This window comes from Pelecanus crispus, chromosome 1 (genome assembly GCF_030463565.1).
Source record: "Pelecanus crispus isolate bPelCri1 chromosome 1, bPelCri1.pri, whole genome shotgun sequence".
Classification (NCBI taxonomy): domain Eukaryota; kingdom Metazoa; phylum Chordata; class Aves; order Pelecaniformes; family Pelecanidae; genus Pelecanus; species Pelecanus crispus.
In genome coordinates, this window is record NC_134643.1 from 167,334,187 (window position 1) to 167,354,535 (window position 20,349).

At 38.6% G+C, this 20,349-nt stretch overlaps 1 protein-coding gene across 1 annotated transcript in view; it reads right to left on the minus strand.

The window, feature by feature from the left end:
* Positions 1 to 5,849: 5,849 nt before the first annotated feature.
* The window catches only part of IPO5 (importin 5), a 44,996-nt gene continuing 30,496 nt past the window's right edge, over positions 5,850 to 20,349 (minus strand). The window contains exons 19-26 of the mRNA XM_075705877.1: positions 19,980 to 20,152; positions 19,410 to 19,521; positions 18,756 to 18,811; positions 14,824 to 14,946; positions 13,954 to 14,173; positions 10,470 to 10,698; positions 8,768 to 8,909; positions 5,850 to 5,962 (exon numbers count right to left, since the gene is read on the minus strand). Of these exons, the coding sequence (XP_075561992.1) occupies positions 5,876 to 5,962; positions 8,768 to 8,909; positions 10,470 to 10,698; positions 13,954 to 14,173; positions 14,824 to 14,946; positions 18,756 to 18,811; positions 19,410 to 19,521; positions 19,980 to 20,152 (1,142 nt within the window). The 3' untranslated portion in view covers positions 5,850 to 5,875. The remainder of the gene's footprint in view (positions 5,963 to 8,767; positions 8,910 to 10,469; positions 10,699 to 13,953; positions 14,174 to 14,823; positions 14,947 to 18,755; positions 18,812 to 19,409; positions 19,522 to 19,979; positions 20,153 to 20,349) is intronic.

Genomic DNA, 20,349 nt, shown 5'->3' on the forward strand with positions numbered 1-20,349 from the left:
GGACTGTAAAGTATCAAACTTGCCTAGTACAAGTGCATGGCCTTCTAATACTCTATTGTATCATCTCCATCTACTGGCCAGATGAAACTTCAGCTGGAGCACAGAACTGGTGAAATATAACCACTGCATCCACACAGGTCTTCATGCTAACTGTTGATAAGGCCCCATTTTAGTAAGTTTGGGGGGTTCAGTGTTTATTGAGTTTGCTTTTTTTTTTCCCCTTCCCCCCTCCCCCAGGAATATCAACTCCTAAACAGACAAAACTCCACAGTAAAAACATCTCTTGGTATTTTATTCTCAGATATTTAAAAATGGTGATGCTGCACAATTTTACTTCAAGTAATTCAGGCAACATTAACTTCCCCAATTCACAATATTGTGTTATGATCTGATCATATTTTTTGCAGGTCTGAGTACAAAACGTGAGTTTTATTCCAAGCTTTTTTGGTTGGAAAATTAGCATCAGTTTTTAAGATAGTATATGAACTGAATATTAAAACCATTTAATTAATTTACAACAAATCCTATCACCTCAAGACAGGACCATGCAGTTATTAAAGAATAACTTTTTGTTAACAGCACATATATTACGTGAAAACCCATACTTCAGATATATTTAAAATATAACTTTCTGTTGCTACTTAGGAAAGAAGCAGTCACACGTTTAATGCAGAAATAGTAAGTTGAGGAAATATCCCCTTTCTTTTTTCCTCCTTCCCCACCCTCAGAAGACACTGGCCATCCGCAAAAGGTAGTGACCAGTGGTAATGGTGCTGGCAAAAGGAGAGACAATTAATGACCTTCTGAGCAAAAACTGACTGAAGTTAAACTTATCATTCCCATCAGTCACCACTAACTCAGGAATACCTCACTATTTACCCCTGGGTAATGGTCCCCGGGGGACCGTCTGCCAACATGCATCGTTCCCACTTTTCTGGAAGAAAATTCCAAAATTCCATTTCAGCAACCAGTGCTGCTCATGTGGTACCTCAGGAGAGCTTTGAACCTCCTCTGCTAGGAGCAATACACAACACCACATCCTCAAAAAAAAAAAAAAGAGCAACCCCAAACTTAAGGCATTCACTACTTACTGTTAAATTTTCAGTATCTATTGTTAAATAAGTGAAACTCTATTAAAAATACTTGTGTGCATCTAGTGTTATATCAGCTGAAGTTATTCTTAAACCAAGAGTGGTACCAATACTAAACTCAGAAGACATTTTGATTTCACGGTTCAGCAGCCACAAAAATTCCCTGCACCTGAAGGGAGGTCATGGGCAGCTTCTTGAGCGAGAAAGCAAAGTCATGAAAATCAAAACCAACTTGAACGTACGAGGTCCTACCTTACCTTCTTGAAAACATATGGAGAAAGTTACGTCACTGATCTCAACTGGAACAGCAGGAACAGGTCTGACAGAGATTGTAGAAACACTCTTCTCAGAGCAGAAATCGCTGTTTCTTGTCTCCAAACCAGAGAGGCGAATTTCACACTAAATCCAGCCTTGCAAGAGCGCTTGAAGATTATCATCCCAGGCTGCCATTCCCAGGCTGATTTTCTAAATAGACTCAGAATAGCTGAGAGGCTATTTGATTTCTTCTCTATCAGGTAATTGGAAAGACCAGAGTCAATTCTGCAAGCAAAAATCTGTGAACACGTAATAAATGTAAAGACCAAACATTTGGGCCTCGTGGGCTGTGAAGGAACAAGATACCACCTTTGAAAAGCAAATACTCCAATACAGAAAAGTTCTAAAACTTGAGAGACAAAAACCTAGATTTCCACTGGAATAACCATACTGTTACTGAGCTTAGCATTTTGTATTCAAAGATACGCAACACACAGCTTTCTCCTGTCCTGAATGGGTCTCCATTCCTCATATCTCTTTTGAGTCAGAAAAGATGCTGTAGAAACCTTTTCCTGAACTAAAAGCAAACCAAGTTTATGGCTTCTAGGGCTATAGCAGTGGGTAACATCTCCTGAATGAGGCTTCTGTGAAAGAGGAAAATTGATTCAGTAGTGGCAAAGAGGCACAAACTTGGAGTTATACCTGTTAATAGCATGTTAGTCTGAGGCTAACATAAATCAGAGAGAAATCTAACTAACTTGATGACAAAAGGAGATATTGGTGGAGGTAGCTTACACCCTCTGGAAATAAAAGCATCTTCTGAATCGCACCTTTGAATGGGGATTTAATAGCAGGTAATTTGCCAGGTGAAACACCTCAAGAGCTAGTGAAATCTCCTTCAGAACTGACACAATGAGACAGCTGGGGGCCTGTCTGACTTTTAGAGAAAGGGTTGTAGGTTTGGATTTTTTTTTTTTTTTTTAAATTGGTTGATTCTAGGGGTAGGAAAAAAATTAGATTCCAGGAAATCAAAGTCTTTCCAAGTAGTTGCATTACAGTACAACTACTGAGGCTATTCAGTGAGCCATTGAACTGCCAATAATAAACACCATCCCAAGGACCACCTGAGATACTAACAACTTCTCGTCTATCAGCACCAACTCAGATGGCAGTCTCCTTTGGTCTCAAAACACTTCCTTATGACAAAAATCTATCACTATCTAACACACCTGTTTTCCTTCTCGGAACAGGGCTGCAGACAATCATTTATGTTCAAACATTGTTACAGATATCCAGTATCAGGCAAGATGAATCCCACGACTTTTATCTAATATTGAGCCCATACCTCTGAAGTCTCAACAGATGTTAAGCTGTCCTGTGATATGTTCTTTCTTGAAGCAACACAAACATCTTCATGATAATCAAAAAAGGGAAAAGGACCTCTACCAGACAGAAGCTTAAATCCCATTCACTGCTTCTCAGAAGACAACAAATGCATTTCTTAGAATTTAAGAGACCATCAAGCCCCATGCAAGTAAGTACCATTGTCTAAGTTAGCAAATAAGAGTGGACTGAATGATTAAATAGCAAAGGCTAAGGCCGCTCTGATGCACAGCAAAATACTTCAAAGTTGGAAAAAAAACCCTAACCATATGGGGTGGCAAATACTTTTGTATTTTTTTAATACCCCCCTCGTATTTCAAAGACTCAGTGTATGTGTGCATCCCTGCAGACACCACTAATGCAAAAATAAGGCTCCAGTTCAGGATCCCAAGGCAGCTGCGTACAGAGTACATACACGCATACACAGAGTCATTAGGGAAGTCATCTTCCTTAATTCTTTATTTCATCAAAAATCCCAACTGTGCAACACGTCTTACTCTCACGCATGTACTCCATACATGAGACTGAAAGATGTAGACATGTAGAGAACAACAAACAACATTTGGCATAACAACAACTGCTCTGTGCTGGGGAATAGCAGCCCTTGCACTCAGCATTACTTTGAAGTCTCTGCAGAGAAAGGCAATGACAGAATGCCACAGCAGTTAAGATTCCTTCATCTCCTTCCTAAGGATGACTTTTTATTTTTTTGATAGCTGCAGATAAAGCTACTGTTCTCCTAGACTTTGTTTGGGCAGGAGTACTTCAGTGCTGTGGAAGACGAAGAATGGCTGACTGCTTAAAAATTCTGTACTCCTGTAAGCATCCATTAAGGAACCTGAAAAGCTAAGATGAGTGATTCAGACAGCTTTTAAATAGGTAGAAAGGGAGTGTAGAGTTTTTAAAGCTTGCATGAGTTGAGAAAATGCTACAGCAGCTTTTGGATTAACCCTGACAAGTTCAGTGGGGACAGGCAAGACAAGACCTCCAGGTACTCCCAGGAACCGACCTTCCTGTCAGGGTGGCAGTGACCAGTGACTGACTCAGTGCCCTTTTCTTTGATAAAATGATTGTTAACAAGGTAGAAGCAACTCCACAAAGTTGCTCTGCGCTGGCTCTGGCACACGGAGCAACCCTGTCTGCTGGTTTTATTTGTTCTCATTTACTGGGACTGAAAGGAAGAAAAGAAGATTCAGGTTGGTCCACTGGGAGAGCAATTAGAATGCTGGTCTTCTATATTACAGACAGCCAAAGTTGATGCTGTTTCAGGGAAATACCAGATGTACTACTATTTTCTCCACATGGTGGTAATCCAAAGAAGGGAAAAGAAAAAAATTCTAAGGCTGAAGCTTTGAGAAAAAAAAAAAGAAAAAGCAAGCTTCAGGGAAAAACTTGAATCTTTTAGACTGAGGGAAATTCAAATAAAGAATACTTAAAAAAAAAATCAACAGGAAAGATGAAAGATACGCAATACCCCAATTTTGTAGTCAGGACCAGTGCTTGAGATAACTGACCTGACTTACTAGTTCTCTCACAGTACTGGTATCTAATCCTTAACAGCTCATTTTCCAGATGTATGAATGCTTGAATTGCTGCTAATACAAGACTGACAATTTTAACAAAGTAGAAACTGGACCAGTAGATACTTTGTTACACTGTTTCAGCTGCCTCTAAACAAAACTACAGCCTCAACCCCTATGGTTAAGGCAGGCTGTGTCACAAATATTTGGATATAATGACCTCGTTTTGTATTGGGGTTGTTTTTTGAAACATTTTCAAAGGCAAAACTAAGTTTATTCTTGAGTAAGAGAGCAATTTCTTACATGTAAAGTTCTACCTTTTCTTGTTGTAAAGGAAGAAAACTTAGACCCTCTTTGAAAAGATTTGTATATTTTAAGAGACTATTGAGATTGACTTGAACACTTCAGTAAACAACTGAAGTTTTTAAAGATCAACGTGTATACCAACATCTTCAAAGTAAGAAAGTGCAAAAACTTGACTCACCTTTGTTAGAAATCAGATACTCTATGCTTATGTTTGCTGGTGCATTAGCTGGGAAATGATGTATTGCCAAGACGACCTGAAAAGTTTTTTAAATCTTTCAGGCCAGGCTATCAACTATCCGATTGTTTTCAACACAACACACACGACTATAACAGTATCGCTGGCTGCCAAATCATGTAGCACATTTGTAGCTGGAACAACACTACATTTTATAAGTTATGAAATGCAATTGCATCTGAACATGAAAACCATTTTTAAGTCCAGATATGTAAACTTACTGTCCTAAAAGGAATGCCATTAAGGTTCCATTCTATACACTTGGGTGAAAAATTTGTTAAAAAGTCAAGAAACAAAAATGCATAAAGTCTGTAATAGACAACAATATACAGAGTTTTAAATATAAAATCATGACTTGTATAGTTTGTTACTTGCATCTTTTCACAAGAGGAAATCAAAAGAACCACACACCACTGAACTTCTACACAAGCTTCTTGTGTTTCAATGTCATTTATTGAGGAGTGAATGAGATACTGTCAGACATGCCAAAGAGACTTCACATTCAAGGGCTGGAAGCTGAACAGCTTTCCTCATTGAGTCACTGTACAAGTTGTTTTCGGGAATCTGAAAGTGCGATCAATGAGGTCTTCATGCTCGATGTTTGTCTTCAGTTTTTCATCTTTTGATCTACTAGCTTGTTGGGCAGAAGGACACTTTCTACCCTACAAAGACTCACACTCCAGTTAATACAATTAACACTAGATGTAGAGAAACGTTTATCTGTTATAACGTACATCTACTGCTGAATACAAGGTCTTAAAGCTGTTTCTTAATTCATTATGTCTAATGAGAAAATTCAACTCGTTTCCCTTTCACCATCGTATGGATGGCTTATACCGTTAGAAAAATACTCTTCAGTGCTATTGTAGGGTTTACAGGAAACTTCTGTGTTGTGGGGTAGAAACCGATTTAAACACCATTCTGAAAGAATGCTTCTTCCTGCTGCCGCTGCCTGTAGGTTGCAGAAGAACGGCCTACACGCACTACAGTTCTGGTTTTACTCAAAAAAGAAACAAAAGAAACCTAAACGATAGGGTAAACGTTTATTTGGAGTTAGTTTTCTTGCAGATGATAATTAAGGCCCTTCAAGCAGAGTTCAGGAGCTCCTGTATGGCTGCCTGTTGATCTGCATTGAGCTGTGATATGCATTCTGTCCACAGTCCTCCAGATGTCTAGAAAACAAATAAGAAGTTGTCTTTATGCAGGCTGACAAGCTTCTAAGGCACACACTAAACTTGCATATGTTTACAACGCTCAACATTCACCGGGCTTATTCCTGTAATATATATGCCAAAGAGAACAGACTGGAACTGTCAGTTATATACAGTCGTACAGAGAGGTTCAACTAGAGATGCTCTAAAATGCTAAACAGAGGCAAGCTCTGGTTAAATAGCACCAGCGTAATTGATTTGAAGCTCCTGGGAACTCCCTATAACTAAGTGGGTCAAATGACAGTTGACACTCTCAAGTTAACCATAGCTTAACCATTTGCCCCATTTTGCACTGGATTTAAAAGATCAATGTTCAGGCAAAACTGAACCATAACTAAATGGGAGAGATCTTTTGGGCACTGGTGCACCAGTAATGCATTCAGAGGAAGGGAGCACTGTGATTCCAGCATGACACGCTGCATGCACCGTGTGCATACGTGCAAAATTCTGCTGCCAACACACGGCATTACTCTTCAGTGAAAGTAATAGTGAATTACTTCCCAGAGAGAAGAGACGATAAGTACTCAGCATCTATCTGGGTAAACGTAAACCCGCACTTCCCTGCCCCTCAGTATACCTCGTCTGTGTTACCACAGCCCTCGGCTGAGGCATTAGCTTTTAAAGTCACCAGCAGTAGGGACTGGTTCTAATGGTACCAGAAAATGCTGAAAATTAAAAAAGACTGGGAGTATTTATTCGCTTATCGATAGAAGCTGGAAGCAACTGGCACCCTGCTTTCTTTAGAAGGACAATGATAGGAAAAAACATTGCAGGTGACTGGCTGTAGGCCTTTAGATTGGCTTTTCCAATAGCAGTATACTTGAAGTAAATTTAAAAGAGTTGTTTTCATTTATATTTGGCATATTTTATGTTCAGCTCTATTAAAATGCCCTTTTCTCACATACTCTTTAAAAAAAATAAAATAAAAATGGATTCACAGAATTCAAAAGAATTTAAAAACAAAGTCCTCAGGTTGAATTTGGATTTGTTTTTAGTTTTAAATAATATTAGGCATTTTAGACTTTCCATGTATAACGGAATATTGCAAAACTAAATGTGCTCTTCCAGCATTCTGATGCGCATTTAAATTGATACACTACACTGAAGTATTTCTGGTCTGAGAATATCTAAGCATGAAGAAAAAAGTTGACGTTTAATTGCAACTATGACCATAATGTTACTCATGTCAGATGCTGGCAGTGGAACAGCTTACTGAGATCATTTTGGAGGGAAAAAAAAAAAGTAGGAAAAAAAAAAAAGTCTTTCTCCTGGAATCTGGGAAGCAGCAACAGTAGGCGGACTGTTAGCAACTACACAGCCCTTAAAGTTGCTACCATGGTATAAAACATTTACAGTGCTTTACTAAAGTCTAAGTATTATGCGTGAAGAGAGATAGGACTGGTAAAAGTAAGCTAAAATTATATTTTTACAAAAACATGACCTTTAAGATTTTTCCCCCACAGTCTGCAGTTAAATCATTTAACTAATGCAGAAATCTTGTTTCCATCTTAATGTTTCTATCATTCCTGGCCAAAACAAGACTTGACTTTGCTATACACAATTAATCTATACATGTATGTGCCATTGTATTGTTTTAAAAAAAATCAACTAACCTTGAGCATTTAAGGTAGACTGAAGAAATGCATTAGCAAACCCTAATATAAAGTTCCACACCCAGACTTTCAGTACTAACAGCAAGGATTTGTATCTGTCAGCCAGAATCTAGAGCAGCCACTTATACCACTTTCACTTTGAAACTTCGCTTGTTTTCATTCTTTTTATGCCTTCAGAGTTTTAACAAGTCATTTTCTACCAGACACATTGGATCTCACAGGCTGATACATTCATTCAAGTGAATCCTTCCCAAAATCAAGTATTCCTAAAATTCTCGAACCTGAGTTTTGCCAAAGCATGCCAGGTAGAACAGACAATAATTGAACAGCTGCTGCTTTAAATCCTCTGCACACTTTTATAAGCTATATGCTTGCCAGGCACACTACTTTCTACCATTAGGTGCTGCAACTATCAAGTAAGTCCACCTGATAACATTGGGCCCTGGATCAGATGTGCCCTACGAACACTAACACTTACAACACCGTGGAGAGGTGCAGCTTAAATACTTGGAAACCCTCATCACCCAGCACCATAAGTACTCATTATGGCATAAAGGAAGGGAACCTCGAGGCAGTTCCCCAGATGTAGGGAAAATACTGAACGGCAGTGTATGTTTGCACTGGATTAAAGAAGGCAGCAGTAAAATTACTTGTGGTTTGCACTCATTCTCTAGCAAAGATCCCACGCCTCTGCTATATTAGTAAGTCACCACAGGGTGCTAGGGACCCTTACAGGAACCAGATACTGGACCAAATCCTGCAGTACAGTCCTCTGATACAGAGATAGGCAGAGTTCTCTCCAGTTTTTAATTTCTGGCTCAGAAAGAAAAAAACAAAACAAAACAAAACTCAAAAAACAAACCACCAAACCCACAAACAAGTAGCACTGGCTAGCATGTTAACCATGTAGCTGCACATATCTTAAAACTTTTTTTTAATTAATAAGATTCTGAAGTTTATCAAAAGGGACAGACTTTATTCAAGTGCAAATAATTATATTAATGGTTCAAGGAATGTCCAAGGATCTCCAAGATCACTGGTTGAAGCATTATTCTCTAAGGAGACAAGGCTCTCAAACTCAGTTTAACAGTTTGGTTACCTCTGAAAGTAGATTCTAAATGTTCCCTTTACACCTAAGCAAGCATTTATTTACCTGCACTTGGCGAACAACATTAGCCAACCGCTTGGTACATGGATCTTCATGTTTAATAGCTTCATGAATTTCACCATCCGCAATTATACCAAATATTCTGGGAAGGTTAGAGTTGTTGGGACCGAGGACAACTGGGTTGTTGCTGTTACAATCAAAATATATATTACAAATAAATTAATGTTTAACTAAAAAAGAAATTAACATAAACATTTTACATGCCAGTTGAGTGATTTTGAAGTATCTTATTCTAAACCTGTTTATTTACATCTAAGTTTCACTCAGCTGAATAAGTATGCATGGCTTTGTTTCCTGCTGACAGAATGTTCCCTCTCCTGTTAATATTTAACCAGCTGATTCTTTAATCAGCCTACACTTGATCAGGAAGAAGTTCTGAACCTTACAGAACTGTTGAGATCCATGCAGATGGAACTGCAAATAGCGTGACAGAAATACCCTGCCTAAAAGGGCTTATTCCTCTCTCTTTCTCAGTGCTGCGATGGGGAGGAGGTTGTGTTACTGGCATCAGAGAGCACCAGTGACTTCAGCTCCCTGCCAGCACTCTCACTGACACAGCAAGTAAGCAGTTCTGCTCTCTCTTTCCCAGCCAAGTGTTGGAGTAGAGGAGAGCTGGCAACCAGGGATCTGGGTGGAAAACATGATCTACTTCCAGCCCTGCCACCTACCACTGCTGGAACGCAGAGGCTGTGAATGTAGGACTGACGGAGCGCCAGAGAAGTACGTAGCGAGGCTGAGCCACCTGCACAGAACTGGGTACCAAAGCGTGCTAGCAATGTAATTCCTGATTTCTATGTACGTGTGTATATGCATACATGCCAGTATTATTATGGCATCTCTACACAACTGTACTATTAGAGACCTCAGTTGCCACCATCCATTTTGAGATCTTGCCTTAGTAAAGCACCAAGAGATACAAGGTATTCACATAGTAGAAATGACCGTAGGAAAGCTACTCCCTTTCTACTTTTCTACTAAGATATAATACCGTGTCAGCCAGAACATGGCTACTATATAATGATTCAGAAGCTGAGATTCCTCCACTCAATTATGAAGTGCAACTTGCACCCACACTAGAATTTTTTTTTTTTCTTCCATTGACCTACGGGAGGGAGCACAAATCTAAAGAGCAAGCTGTGGGACAAGATGCTTTCAATACTAACTGAAATTATTATTATTACAAACTTATTGAGGGAGATAGCACTGTACCATGAATTTATCTGTATTATTGATCTACTTCATACTTTGTTTTGATGACACTCAAGCTTTTGGAAAGCAAAAAGCTGCAAAGCCACTTTAAAAGGTTAGGAAAAGAAGGAGCTGCAAGGGCACATGTGCTGCTCTTAAGTAAAAAGACCTGATCAGTTATTAGTGCTGATATGTAAGCAGAGTATCAAAAATTTTCCTGAAATTTTCTGTAGAAGTTCCCAGCTGGTCCTTTCCCATCATGTACATATAAAGCAGCCTAGAATTTTGTCAAGCCATACAGGCATTAGTTAGGATGAGAACACCAAGTGTTTAAAAAACAGCAATAACATCATGGAAGGCTCAGTTCTGACATTCCAAATTATCTTCTCTAAAGCATATGCAGATTAACCTGACAGTTTCTCAGTTTTGGAAAGCGAATGCAAGGAAAGAACCTGTAAACAGGCTTACTTGCTGCATTTATGTCAAGACTTTGCCTTACCTTTCAATTAAGTCACATAGATAATTGAAAGTATGAACCGCTTCTTCTTTATCTTCATGAAGTGGAAGCCATGATAACCAGTGTGGCAGGACTTCTTCAACATTTACACAGTCAGGCTTGAACTTCATTATCTTTCCTACAGCTGAAATGCAGTTCTCTGTTGCATTGACATTCTCTTTGGTTTTGGCATCTGGTGACTGAATGACTCTCACCAGCAATGGAAGCGCCTCTAGTTGTTAAACACAAGAATAAAGTTTAATGTACAATCAAGTTGTATTTTATTATTGCTAATTCTACATGAGACTACTGCACGTATTAAAACTGGGGTCTTTTGTGAGCCAAGCACCAAAATCCAAGTCATCCTAACGTCCCACTACTTCTAGGTTCCTCCCTGCTCAATAATCATCATATGAAAAACAAACAGCTATGCAAGCTGTAAAGCTATGCAAGGAAACACAAGAGAACAGCTACTGCAAAAGTTTGGATGTGCTTTATAAGTTCAAAAGAAAAAAAAAAACCTGGTATCTCTCTATTGGAGTTATGCAATCTACAATATACAAGACACTGTAATTTAAAGTAGAAACAAAGATAACAAGCATTATCTTTTTAATCTAACACGTTCTGTAAACAGGGGACCAAAAAAAAGCACTGATACAGCAACATTCACATTAATTTGGACTGTAGTGCATGTCTACAGCGTATGCCTAATGCACATCTATTGCTTGTGCACACATATGTAAAGTATGTATGTACGTACACATACACACCTCCCAGTGCTAAAAGGTGCACTAGGAAAAGCTCATAGGAGTAATCTCATCTGGTGAATCCACCTGGCATAGTTTAGATGGTAAAAAAAACCAAACATCAAGGAAAACTGCCAACTTTCTTGCTACACTAATAGCAAGTTTGGCTTGTGGTTTTTTGGTTTTTTTTTTTTTTTTTAATAGTCATGCAGGTAACCACATGCACACTTCTAAATGAACATTAATGTCACGGGTTTAGTTACTAGTGTCCATGCAGACTTCAGAGCACTCTACATGCATACGGGAACAATTGTCCTTGTGTTCTTCCAAAAATATAATGATAAAGCTGTAGAATTCTTTATCAGCACAGAAAACAGGTTGTGGAATTGTGCTGAAAGCATACTTCAAAATAACTCAAATTACTGAAGAAGAGTGAGATCTCACACTACTTCATTTTGATGAGTAAGTAGCAGCTTTGCAGTTAAGGAATACACAATGACACTTGGTATACCAACTTCACTGAATTAGATTTTTGACGAATTTAGCAGCTATGGAAAAATGTGATTAACCCTAAGCTAGATGAGGATACTTTTACAGGGCTGAAAAACATTACAGAACTGCAGAAACATTGGTCATCAGACCCACTAGCTTGTGTACAGAATGCAAGATAACAATGCTGGACTTTTCTGCAAAGCAGAGTTTGTTTCATAGAAGTCTACAATGTCCAGGCAAACTGATCCGTAGCTTAGTAGACAAGTTTTCTTCTTGTCTAGAAAGCAGATCCATTCTCAGATAGATGTTGTGGTAGATGATCCCTAAAACCCCCTTTTGACTATAAAAGACCATCTTCTATAACAATAATAGGTTTTTTCCAAAGACTGACTGCTCTGACATCGTGTACCACCAAAAGTTTCGGGGCCACAGATACAATTTAGGGAGAAACACACGCAGTTGATTAATACAATATTCACAGAGAGTAGCTGATTATATTCTTCCATGAACAGAAGAAATAGAAGCAACGTTGACAGTCACATAAATTGTAACCTTGTAACCCCATTTAGAAAGTTACTTGATTTGCTGTAGTTTTTCTTTCAATCTTATTACTTTGTTCTTTACTAATTCTGTTTTTAATTCCTTTTGTTTCATCATAATGTAGCTCTTGTGCCATTTACAAGTTCTCCCTATATTCCTGTATTTTTTTCAACTGACTGCCAAAAATGCTCACGGTTAATACATCTGCTTTTTCTGAATAGTCTCAAGTCTTTACATATTGCTACAAACTTGCAAAAGAACAATATGCCAGTGCTATACATTAATCAGTAAAGAAATTAAATTATAAATAACAGCTCACAAACGTGATGTTTTTGGGAAGACAGTAAAACCTATGGGGTAGAGAGCTTCTTGTGCCATGGATTTACTTTGTTTCTAATCACAGCACATCTTCATCTATTAAAATAAATCACAAAGTTCTTTCATGTTCATACAAAAGTATTTAAAATAATTTTGAGATGCCTGCTAATAGGCTGTATGCTGTAAAGTAAAAGGTTATTTTATCTAAGCATCCAACTAAAGGAGAGGCCAAGTGTCTGGGTTTAATCAAAAATTATTTGTCCAAATACAAAGAAAAGGATCAAAGTTGTTACAAAAATTTAAGTGGGCCAAGGTAAAGTCTAATGAATGAAAAATAAAATTGGACTTCAACAGATGCTAAAAACCCCCAAAACTCCAAAATCAGAACTATCTTGACCTCAGTCTCTACTTGTCTAGTCTTGGGACAAGACATAAAAACTTCATGGAAAAGTTCACAAAAAAAGAACTTTTAGGAAGTATTTTTCTAGATAATTTTAAGTTTTAATGCTCTTAATGTTTCACTGCAAGGTCCGCCCCCTGCTCATTTTTTTTTTTTAAAAAAAAAAGACACCTCATCTTGATTGTCACCATGTGAGTTACAGCCCTAGTTTATTCCTATCACATGGTTCTTATTTTCTTACATCATTTAATTCAGCTTTCATTGAAGATTCATGTGAAATACATATTTGAAAGAGCTAAGCATTTTCCTAAAAAAGGAAAAAAAAAACCCCAACCCTATTTAGTGTGCAAAATCAACTTTATTGACTGGCAAGAAGAGTGCCAGCAGACAATCACTTCTTTAAATTCAAGACAAATTTGAAGTTTTAGAGAAACCTGAGACATTCAGAAAGAAAGCAGACAAAGTGTTTCTGATAGGCATTATCATACCCATTTCATTTCTTAGTCACAGAAATTAGGCTCCTTTTTTTTACAAAACAGGAAAGCAGAGCCACATTTGTTGTATTCTAGGCTACTCCCTAATACAGGTCACTTGTATAATTTTTCCAGACATCTAAAGGGTTTTGCATTAATATGTAACTACATTAGTATTAATAAAAAGCAACTATGAGACAGGTGTGTACGAGAAAGCTATTTTTTTATGAAATTAACATTTGCAGGTCAGACCATATTTTTTAAAAAATACGTAAATCAAGTTTGCTAAGCAGTAAATTCTGCCACAGAAATGCTACTAAGCAGAACATCACAAAAAGCCCAAGGAATTCAGGTACTTTACTAATCATCACCAGACTGCCACGCAGGTCATACTGGCAATCTATTTCACTGCCAAAGGGAAGAGACCTCATCAGCCAAAAGGCAAGCAATTTTTAATTTCCCCCCCTCCCCTCCCCGAATCACACATTCAAATAGTTTTATCAGATGCATGTACATACCTGTGCAAAAAGGACGATAGCTGTCCCCACCAAACTGTGCCATAACTCCAACACCGTAGGCAGCTGCTTGCCTAACCTCTGGGCTGTTGTCACATATTGACTGTAGCATTGGCCTCAGGAAGTATTCAGCATACTTGAACGAGGAGGGGCTGCAGTGCTCTACAATGTCGTCAAAAATGCATAGCCCCCACTGCCTGTCTGGCCATGGCCTATGTGGACACTGCATCAAAACCGGGTAACATTTAAGCCACCTTAAAATCGGTAATTTTTGTACAGTCAATCATTGTATCAACAGAACAGTCACAGTAAGAGTGGTCTAGTATTTTTGTTAAAATCTTCCTGGATTAAATTTAATCCTACAAACACCTAATTTTCTGTAGTGATACTTGCAGCAATACCATAAACAAAGCAAAATCCAGGTGAATAGCTGAGCTAATTAAAATAATAATGATTTTAGGCTAAACCCTTTACCTCTGTTTCACACTCTGTTACCTATTTCAGTCCCAATTTTCCCCACTAGTCCGCAACACTTTTTTGGCCCTCTTCTTGAAATCCATTTTGGAGAGTATCAGACACTCCCAGGCAAATTAAATTTCTTAAAATAGTTGCGTGTGTCAATGATCCTGGGTCTCGCAACACAGAAATTAGAAGTAGCACAGCAGTGCAGCTGTTCAAAAAGCATAGGGTAACAACTTCACACCTGATCCAGAATAAACCTTGAACTGCCTCTATTTTGTAAAACAATAATTGCTACATTCTGTCTACCAAGTTCTCTAAGATTCTAGCATGGAAGGCCTATTACACATCGGAAGGAAAAGAAAAAGAAAAAAAAAAAATCAGAGTCAAATTAAAAGGAAGCAAGGTACTTACAATTAGGTTGACAATTAGTGGAAGTAGCCTTTCAAACCATGGCAGCACCTTCTCCTTATAACTGCTGAATATTGAGTGCAAAATGTCCGATACTTTAGTCAAAATATAAACGTCACTGTCATCCTGATAGGAAAAGGATACAACTCACATTAAGAGTAACGATCTTTAAAACCGTGGAATCATAGAAACCTTTAGGTTTGAAAAGACACATGAAATGCTAAGGTCTCGAAACGAATGGAATAAAGTTGTTTCATGATTTAGTTTTGTAAAACCAATCTTTTAAGTCCACTGTTTTTCAACTCTTGGTCTAATCATAGAATGGTTTGGATTGGAAGGGGCCTTTAGAGATCATCTAGTCCAAGCCCCCTGCATGAGCAGGGACAGCTTTCACTACGTCAGGCTGGTCAAAGCCCCATCCAACCTGACCTTGAACGCTTCCAATGGTGGGCCATCCACAACTTCTCTGGGGAACATGTTCCAGTGTCTCACCACCCTCATCATAAAAAACCCTCTTCCTTATGTTCTATCTAAAACTACCCTTTTTCAGTTTAAAACCATTAACCCTTGTCCTTGGTACAGGCACAGGCCTTGGTAAAAAGTCTCTCTTCACCTTTCTTATAAGCCCTTTTTATCTGTTGAAAGGCCGCAATAAGGTCTCCTCGCAGCCTTCTCTTCTCCAGGCTGAACAACCACAACTCTCTCAGCCTGGCCTCATAGGAGAGGTGCTCCCTTGGATCATTGTTGTGGCTCTCCTCTGGACCCGCTCCAACATCTCCATGTCTTTCCTGTGCTGAGGGCTCCAGAGCCAGATGCAGCGCTCCAGGTGAGGTCTCACCAGAGCGGAGTAGAGGGGTAGAAATCACCTCCCTCGACCTGCTGGCCATGCTTCTTTTTCTGCAGCCCAGAACATGGTTGGCTTTCCGGGCTGCAAGTGCATATTGCTGGCTTACGTCCAGCTTTTTATGCACCAGTATTCACAAGTTCTTCTCCACAGGGCTGCTATCAATACAGACAGGGGATGAAGGGATTGAGATTAAGGACTGCCCCAACCCAGGTGCAGGACCTTGCACTTCACCTTGTTGAACTTCACAGGGTTCACATGGTCCCACCTCTCAAGCCTGTCCAAGTCCCTCTGGATGGCATCCCATCCCTCAAGCACATCAACTGCTCCACTCGGCTTCATGTCATCTACAAACCTGCTGGGGTGCACTCAATCCCACTACCTATGTGGTTAATGAAGACATGGAATAGTACTGGTCCCAATGCGGACCCCTGAGGAATGCCCCTTGTTACTGATCTCCATTTGGACACTGAGCCACTGAATACAACTCTTTGGACATGGCCATCCAGCCAATTCTTGATCCGCTAAATAGTCCATCCATCAAATCTGTATCCCTCCAATTTAGTGACAAGGATGTTGTGTGTGACCATGTCAAAAGTCTTACAGAAGATAGATGACATCAGTTGCTCTTCCTTAATCCACCAATGCAATCACTCCATCATAGAAGCCACCAGATCAGTCAGGCATGATTTGCCCTTTGTGAAGCCATGTCAGCTGTCTCTAATCACCTCCCTGTCTTCCATGTGCTTTGACATAGCTTCCAGGAAAATCTGTTTCATGATCTTACTGGGCACAGAGGTGAGACTGACTGGTTGGTAGTTCCCAGGGTCCTCCTTTTTACCCTTCTTAAAAATGTAAGTCGATTACTAGTACTTAATTACCTAGGACTTGAAGGTTTGTTTCAGGGACAGAAAAATTTTACCAAGGCAAACACTGTCTTGTGCAAATTTACTGCTCCAATCCTTTACAGAATACAGAAGGCCCTTTTCCTCTTCCGTAGCTTACAGATACTGCAACAACCTTTTATTAAAAAGTAAACGGACAACTGCCTCTGTGACAGAAGACTGTGGCAAAAATATAAGGAATATTAATCCTCTCCTCTTACCACATAACTTCATTTTTCACCTTGCCCAATTAATGCATCAAACTGGTGAAGTAAAGACCCTTAGCTCAGATTCAGCTATCAATTCACATTATATCTACAAGAGAGGATTGTTCCCTGGACACACTTGTGTTGGGAAAACCCTTTAACTTTGTTTAAAAGCAAATTCTGTTGTACTCAGGATGGTTCCTTTAATCAGTTTAACAGGCAGGGAAAACAGAATACAGCTAGTTTCTGGTCCTAGTGAGAAACTAATAAAAATTTCTCATGCAACAGACAGCTGCCCACAATTGGATACTTAAACCCTCCCCAGTTAGACACTTCTGCATTGTCAAGACATAATTCAAGCAATAACTGTGAAACATACGGACAAATGAAAATAGAGGTAGAGAACTGCTGCAGCACACCACAAGGTCCACCTGGCCTGGTATTGCCTGTTTACTGATAGCTGATAACAGATGCTCAGGGGGAGGGAGCATAACACTTGCTTAGTGTATGCCTTCTCCTACCCTCTGTCAAATCAGCAGTTTAGTTACTGCCTAAGCTAAGGGCTGTATCTGGATATCTTACTGAAACTACTGTTTGAATATCTTTCATGACTTCTGTACTCCCTTATACTTCTACTGCCTTGAGATAAAGGTTACATAAACATATTCTGGGACCAAAGGTGTATATCCAAATGTTACTCATTACCATATGTTAATTCTGTCCATATGGCAAGTGACATTCTGGTCCCACTCCTACTTTGACAGGGTAATGCAGACAAGTCTTCCTTGCAGTCTTTAAAAAAAAAAAAAAACCACAAGGTCAAATATAAATTAAAGCATTTTTAAAAATGCCTTGCAACTGTGTTGCAGAGTATGGACTCAGCTTTTCTGAAACTGCTGTTTGCTAGCATTTTCTCTCATTATCAGTACAGAGTGACACATAAGAAAAAGATAACAAACCGCCTAACTCACTGTCTACAAGAACGAACACTAAACATTGCAAATAAGAAAAGGAGAAAAATCAGGAAAGGCTCTTGGCTCAGAACTTGAGTTTTGTTATTTTTTGATCCCAAGCAGTATGTAGGTGCCAGAAATCTATCCTTTTGAATGCTGGCCTAATGTTCCCAAAGGAAAGGCGCTCAAGAACTGCATTGTTATTTACAGAAGTATTTACATATGGGTGCGTGATCTGCCAAGATATATTCTAAAGTCTGCATACAGGTTAAACTCATGTAAACAAGCTTCAAAATTCAATTTCACAACCTTCACACCTGCATTGTGTGGCAAAAAAATTTCCTAGTTCTTAAATTTACTGAGCATCCTTTATGTCTCATGTTACAAGCAACAGAGACTTATCATTCTTTATTACTCTCTCCATACCGATAATGATTTAATAGAACTATGGTATCTCTCCTACAGTCACCTCCACTTCAAACTAAAAAGTCAGCTCAGTATCTCAGCAGGTAAGCAGTCACTTCGGAATTCTCTCATAAGCAAACGCATTATGCCAGCTATTCATCTTGCTGTCCTCCTTTGATACTATTTTAGGTCTATTCTTTTTGAGACAGGCTCCTGACCTGACACATCAGAGGTCTAGGTATCAGAGGTATGCTCAAGGTTAAGAGCCGCTTAGGTCATAAGGAATAAAGAAAAAGCACGTCAGCAGGGCTAGGCCTTAGATTATCACTGATACAGCATTTGACAGCAGACTATTTAAAAGTCATCTAAGAGTCATTTGAGAGGATGAAGAAAATGAAGAGCTATATCCTGAACTTCTTCCTTAGGTATACTGGACAAGGAAACCTTTCGTATTTTCTAATCCACACATGTAGTGTGACCCATTTCTTACTGGAAGTTTTGAACAAATACGGTAACAGAACATCCTTCCAGGAAGAAATAATTCTGAGGATGCACTATACTTTAACTGAGTAGCATAGCATATCCGTGTAATGTGTTTCCATCCTGGTGCTTTAAGAGTGGAAAACTCCCCAAACCAACTTACTTCATCTTGTAATGACTCTTCAACTTGTTCATCATAGTCTTCATCTTGTCTTTTCACTACATTAAAAAACAAATATTAAACCATTACATTCTACAAGTGCATAAGAAGCCTGTGAAAGGGAAAAAATGATGCAGAAACATATTTAGAAAACAGGAAAAGGTAGCTGAAGATGCAACAGGAATTTTCCGTCTTTAAGAAGCTTCAAAGAGCTTTCACAGAAAAACAAGAAGTATAATGAGACAGCTCAGTTTAAGAATGTGTAAAAGCACATGAAATAAACACACCAACTTGTCCACAAGGACAAGAAAAGCGTGTAGAAATAAGAAACTACCACTGCTTTAAGAAAAATGCAAAGACTCCAGATGGAGAAAAACCCACAGAAGTGACACCACAAGACGTCCACTGTCTTCAAGTAAATCTGTCCAACTTTTGATTAAACTACAGTATTTCTGCAAATGATGCCATCTTCATCCTCCCAGAGCTTATAAATATAATTCATGGATTCTGTTGTTTCAAAGCCCAATTACCTTACATAAATATGCAAATTAAAGAAATCTGAACTAGGTACTTTTTTTGTGTGTTCAGACATTATCAGGGATTCTGCTTTAAAGAATAGCCATTATCACATGTTAAAAGGAATTTGTGTTAACTTACCCTGTCTTAATTCTTGATTTTTAAAGTGCTCTTCTAGTTTTCCTTTCAATATTCCTCCAAGTTCTTCAAAATGTTCATTGTTAAGGCATCCATCTCCCATTACCTCAATGCACTAGTGAAATAAAATGATCATTTTTTCAGCTTTACCCAAGTTCCATGAGCAGTGTCAATGAAATCTAAGCACATAGAGAATTTTAATACATGCTCCAAGTGATCACTAGCAGAAATAATACTAATAGAACATTCATACTGTAATCAATACTCATATTATACAAGTAAGGCACAGTACCACTGTACATTTCATGCACATAACTTCAGTTTATGGTTTGTAGTTAAAATGAACAAATCTGGTAAATATTTCAGGTTAATACTTCCGTATTTTTGTTCTTGCAAAAGAAGTACAACTAAGTGTTTCAATCAGCTCTAACAACATTTATAGTCAAACAAAATTAATGTAGAGAAAGCCTTGTATTTCTTCCAGCCATTTAAATGAGCATCAAACACATGTTCTTTCTTACCAAGAAAAGCTACGAACAGTAACACCACAAAATTTGTAAGGGAGAAAGTTACCTTTGCAAAAGAATGCATTATTTCTGAGAGAACATCTGAATCTGGTTCTGTCCCGATGGCTTTGATGAGTGCATCACACATGAAGTGCCACATCTGTGTGAGATACTCTGGGCCACGAACTCTAGCACATTCAAGAAGGAGAGGCATTGACTCTGCTGCTGCCACTCGAACACGTTTCATTATTAAGGAAATAAAACAATCAATACCAACATAAAGTGCTTAGAATACAAGCACCCATCACCATAACGAAGTCACTAGTTTTCTACCAGAAATTGGTTTGGTTTTTTTTTTCATTACAGTCCAGTGCATTTGATTTCTTAATTAGATACCGATTAAGATCATAGGAAAATTAAACTTCTTGCTATTTAAA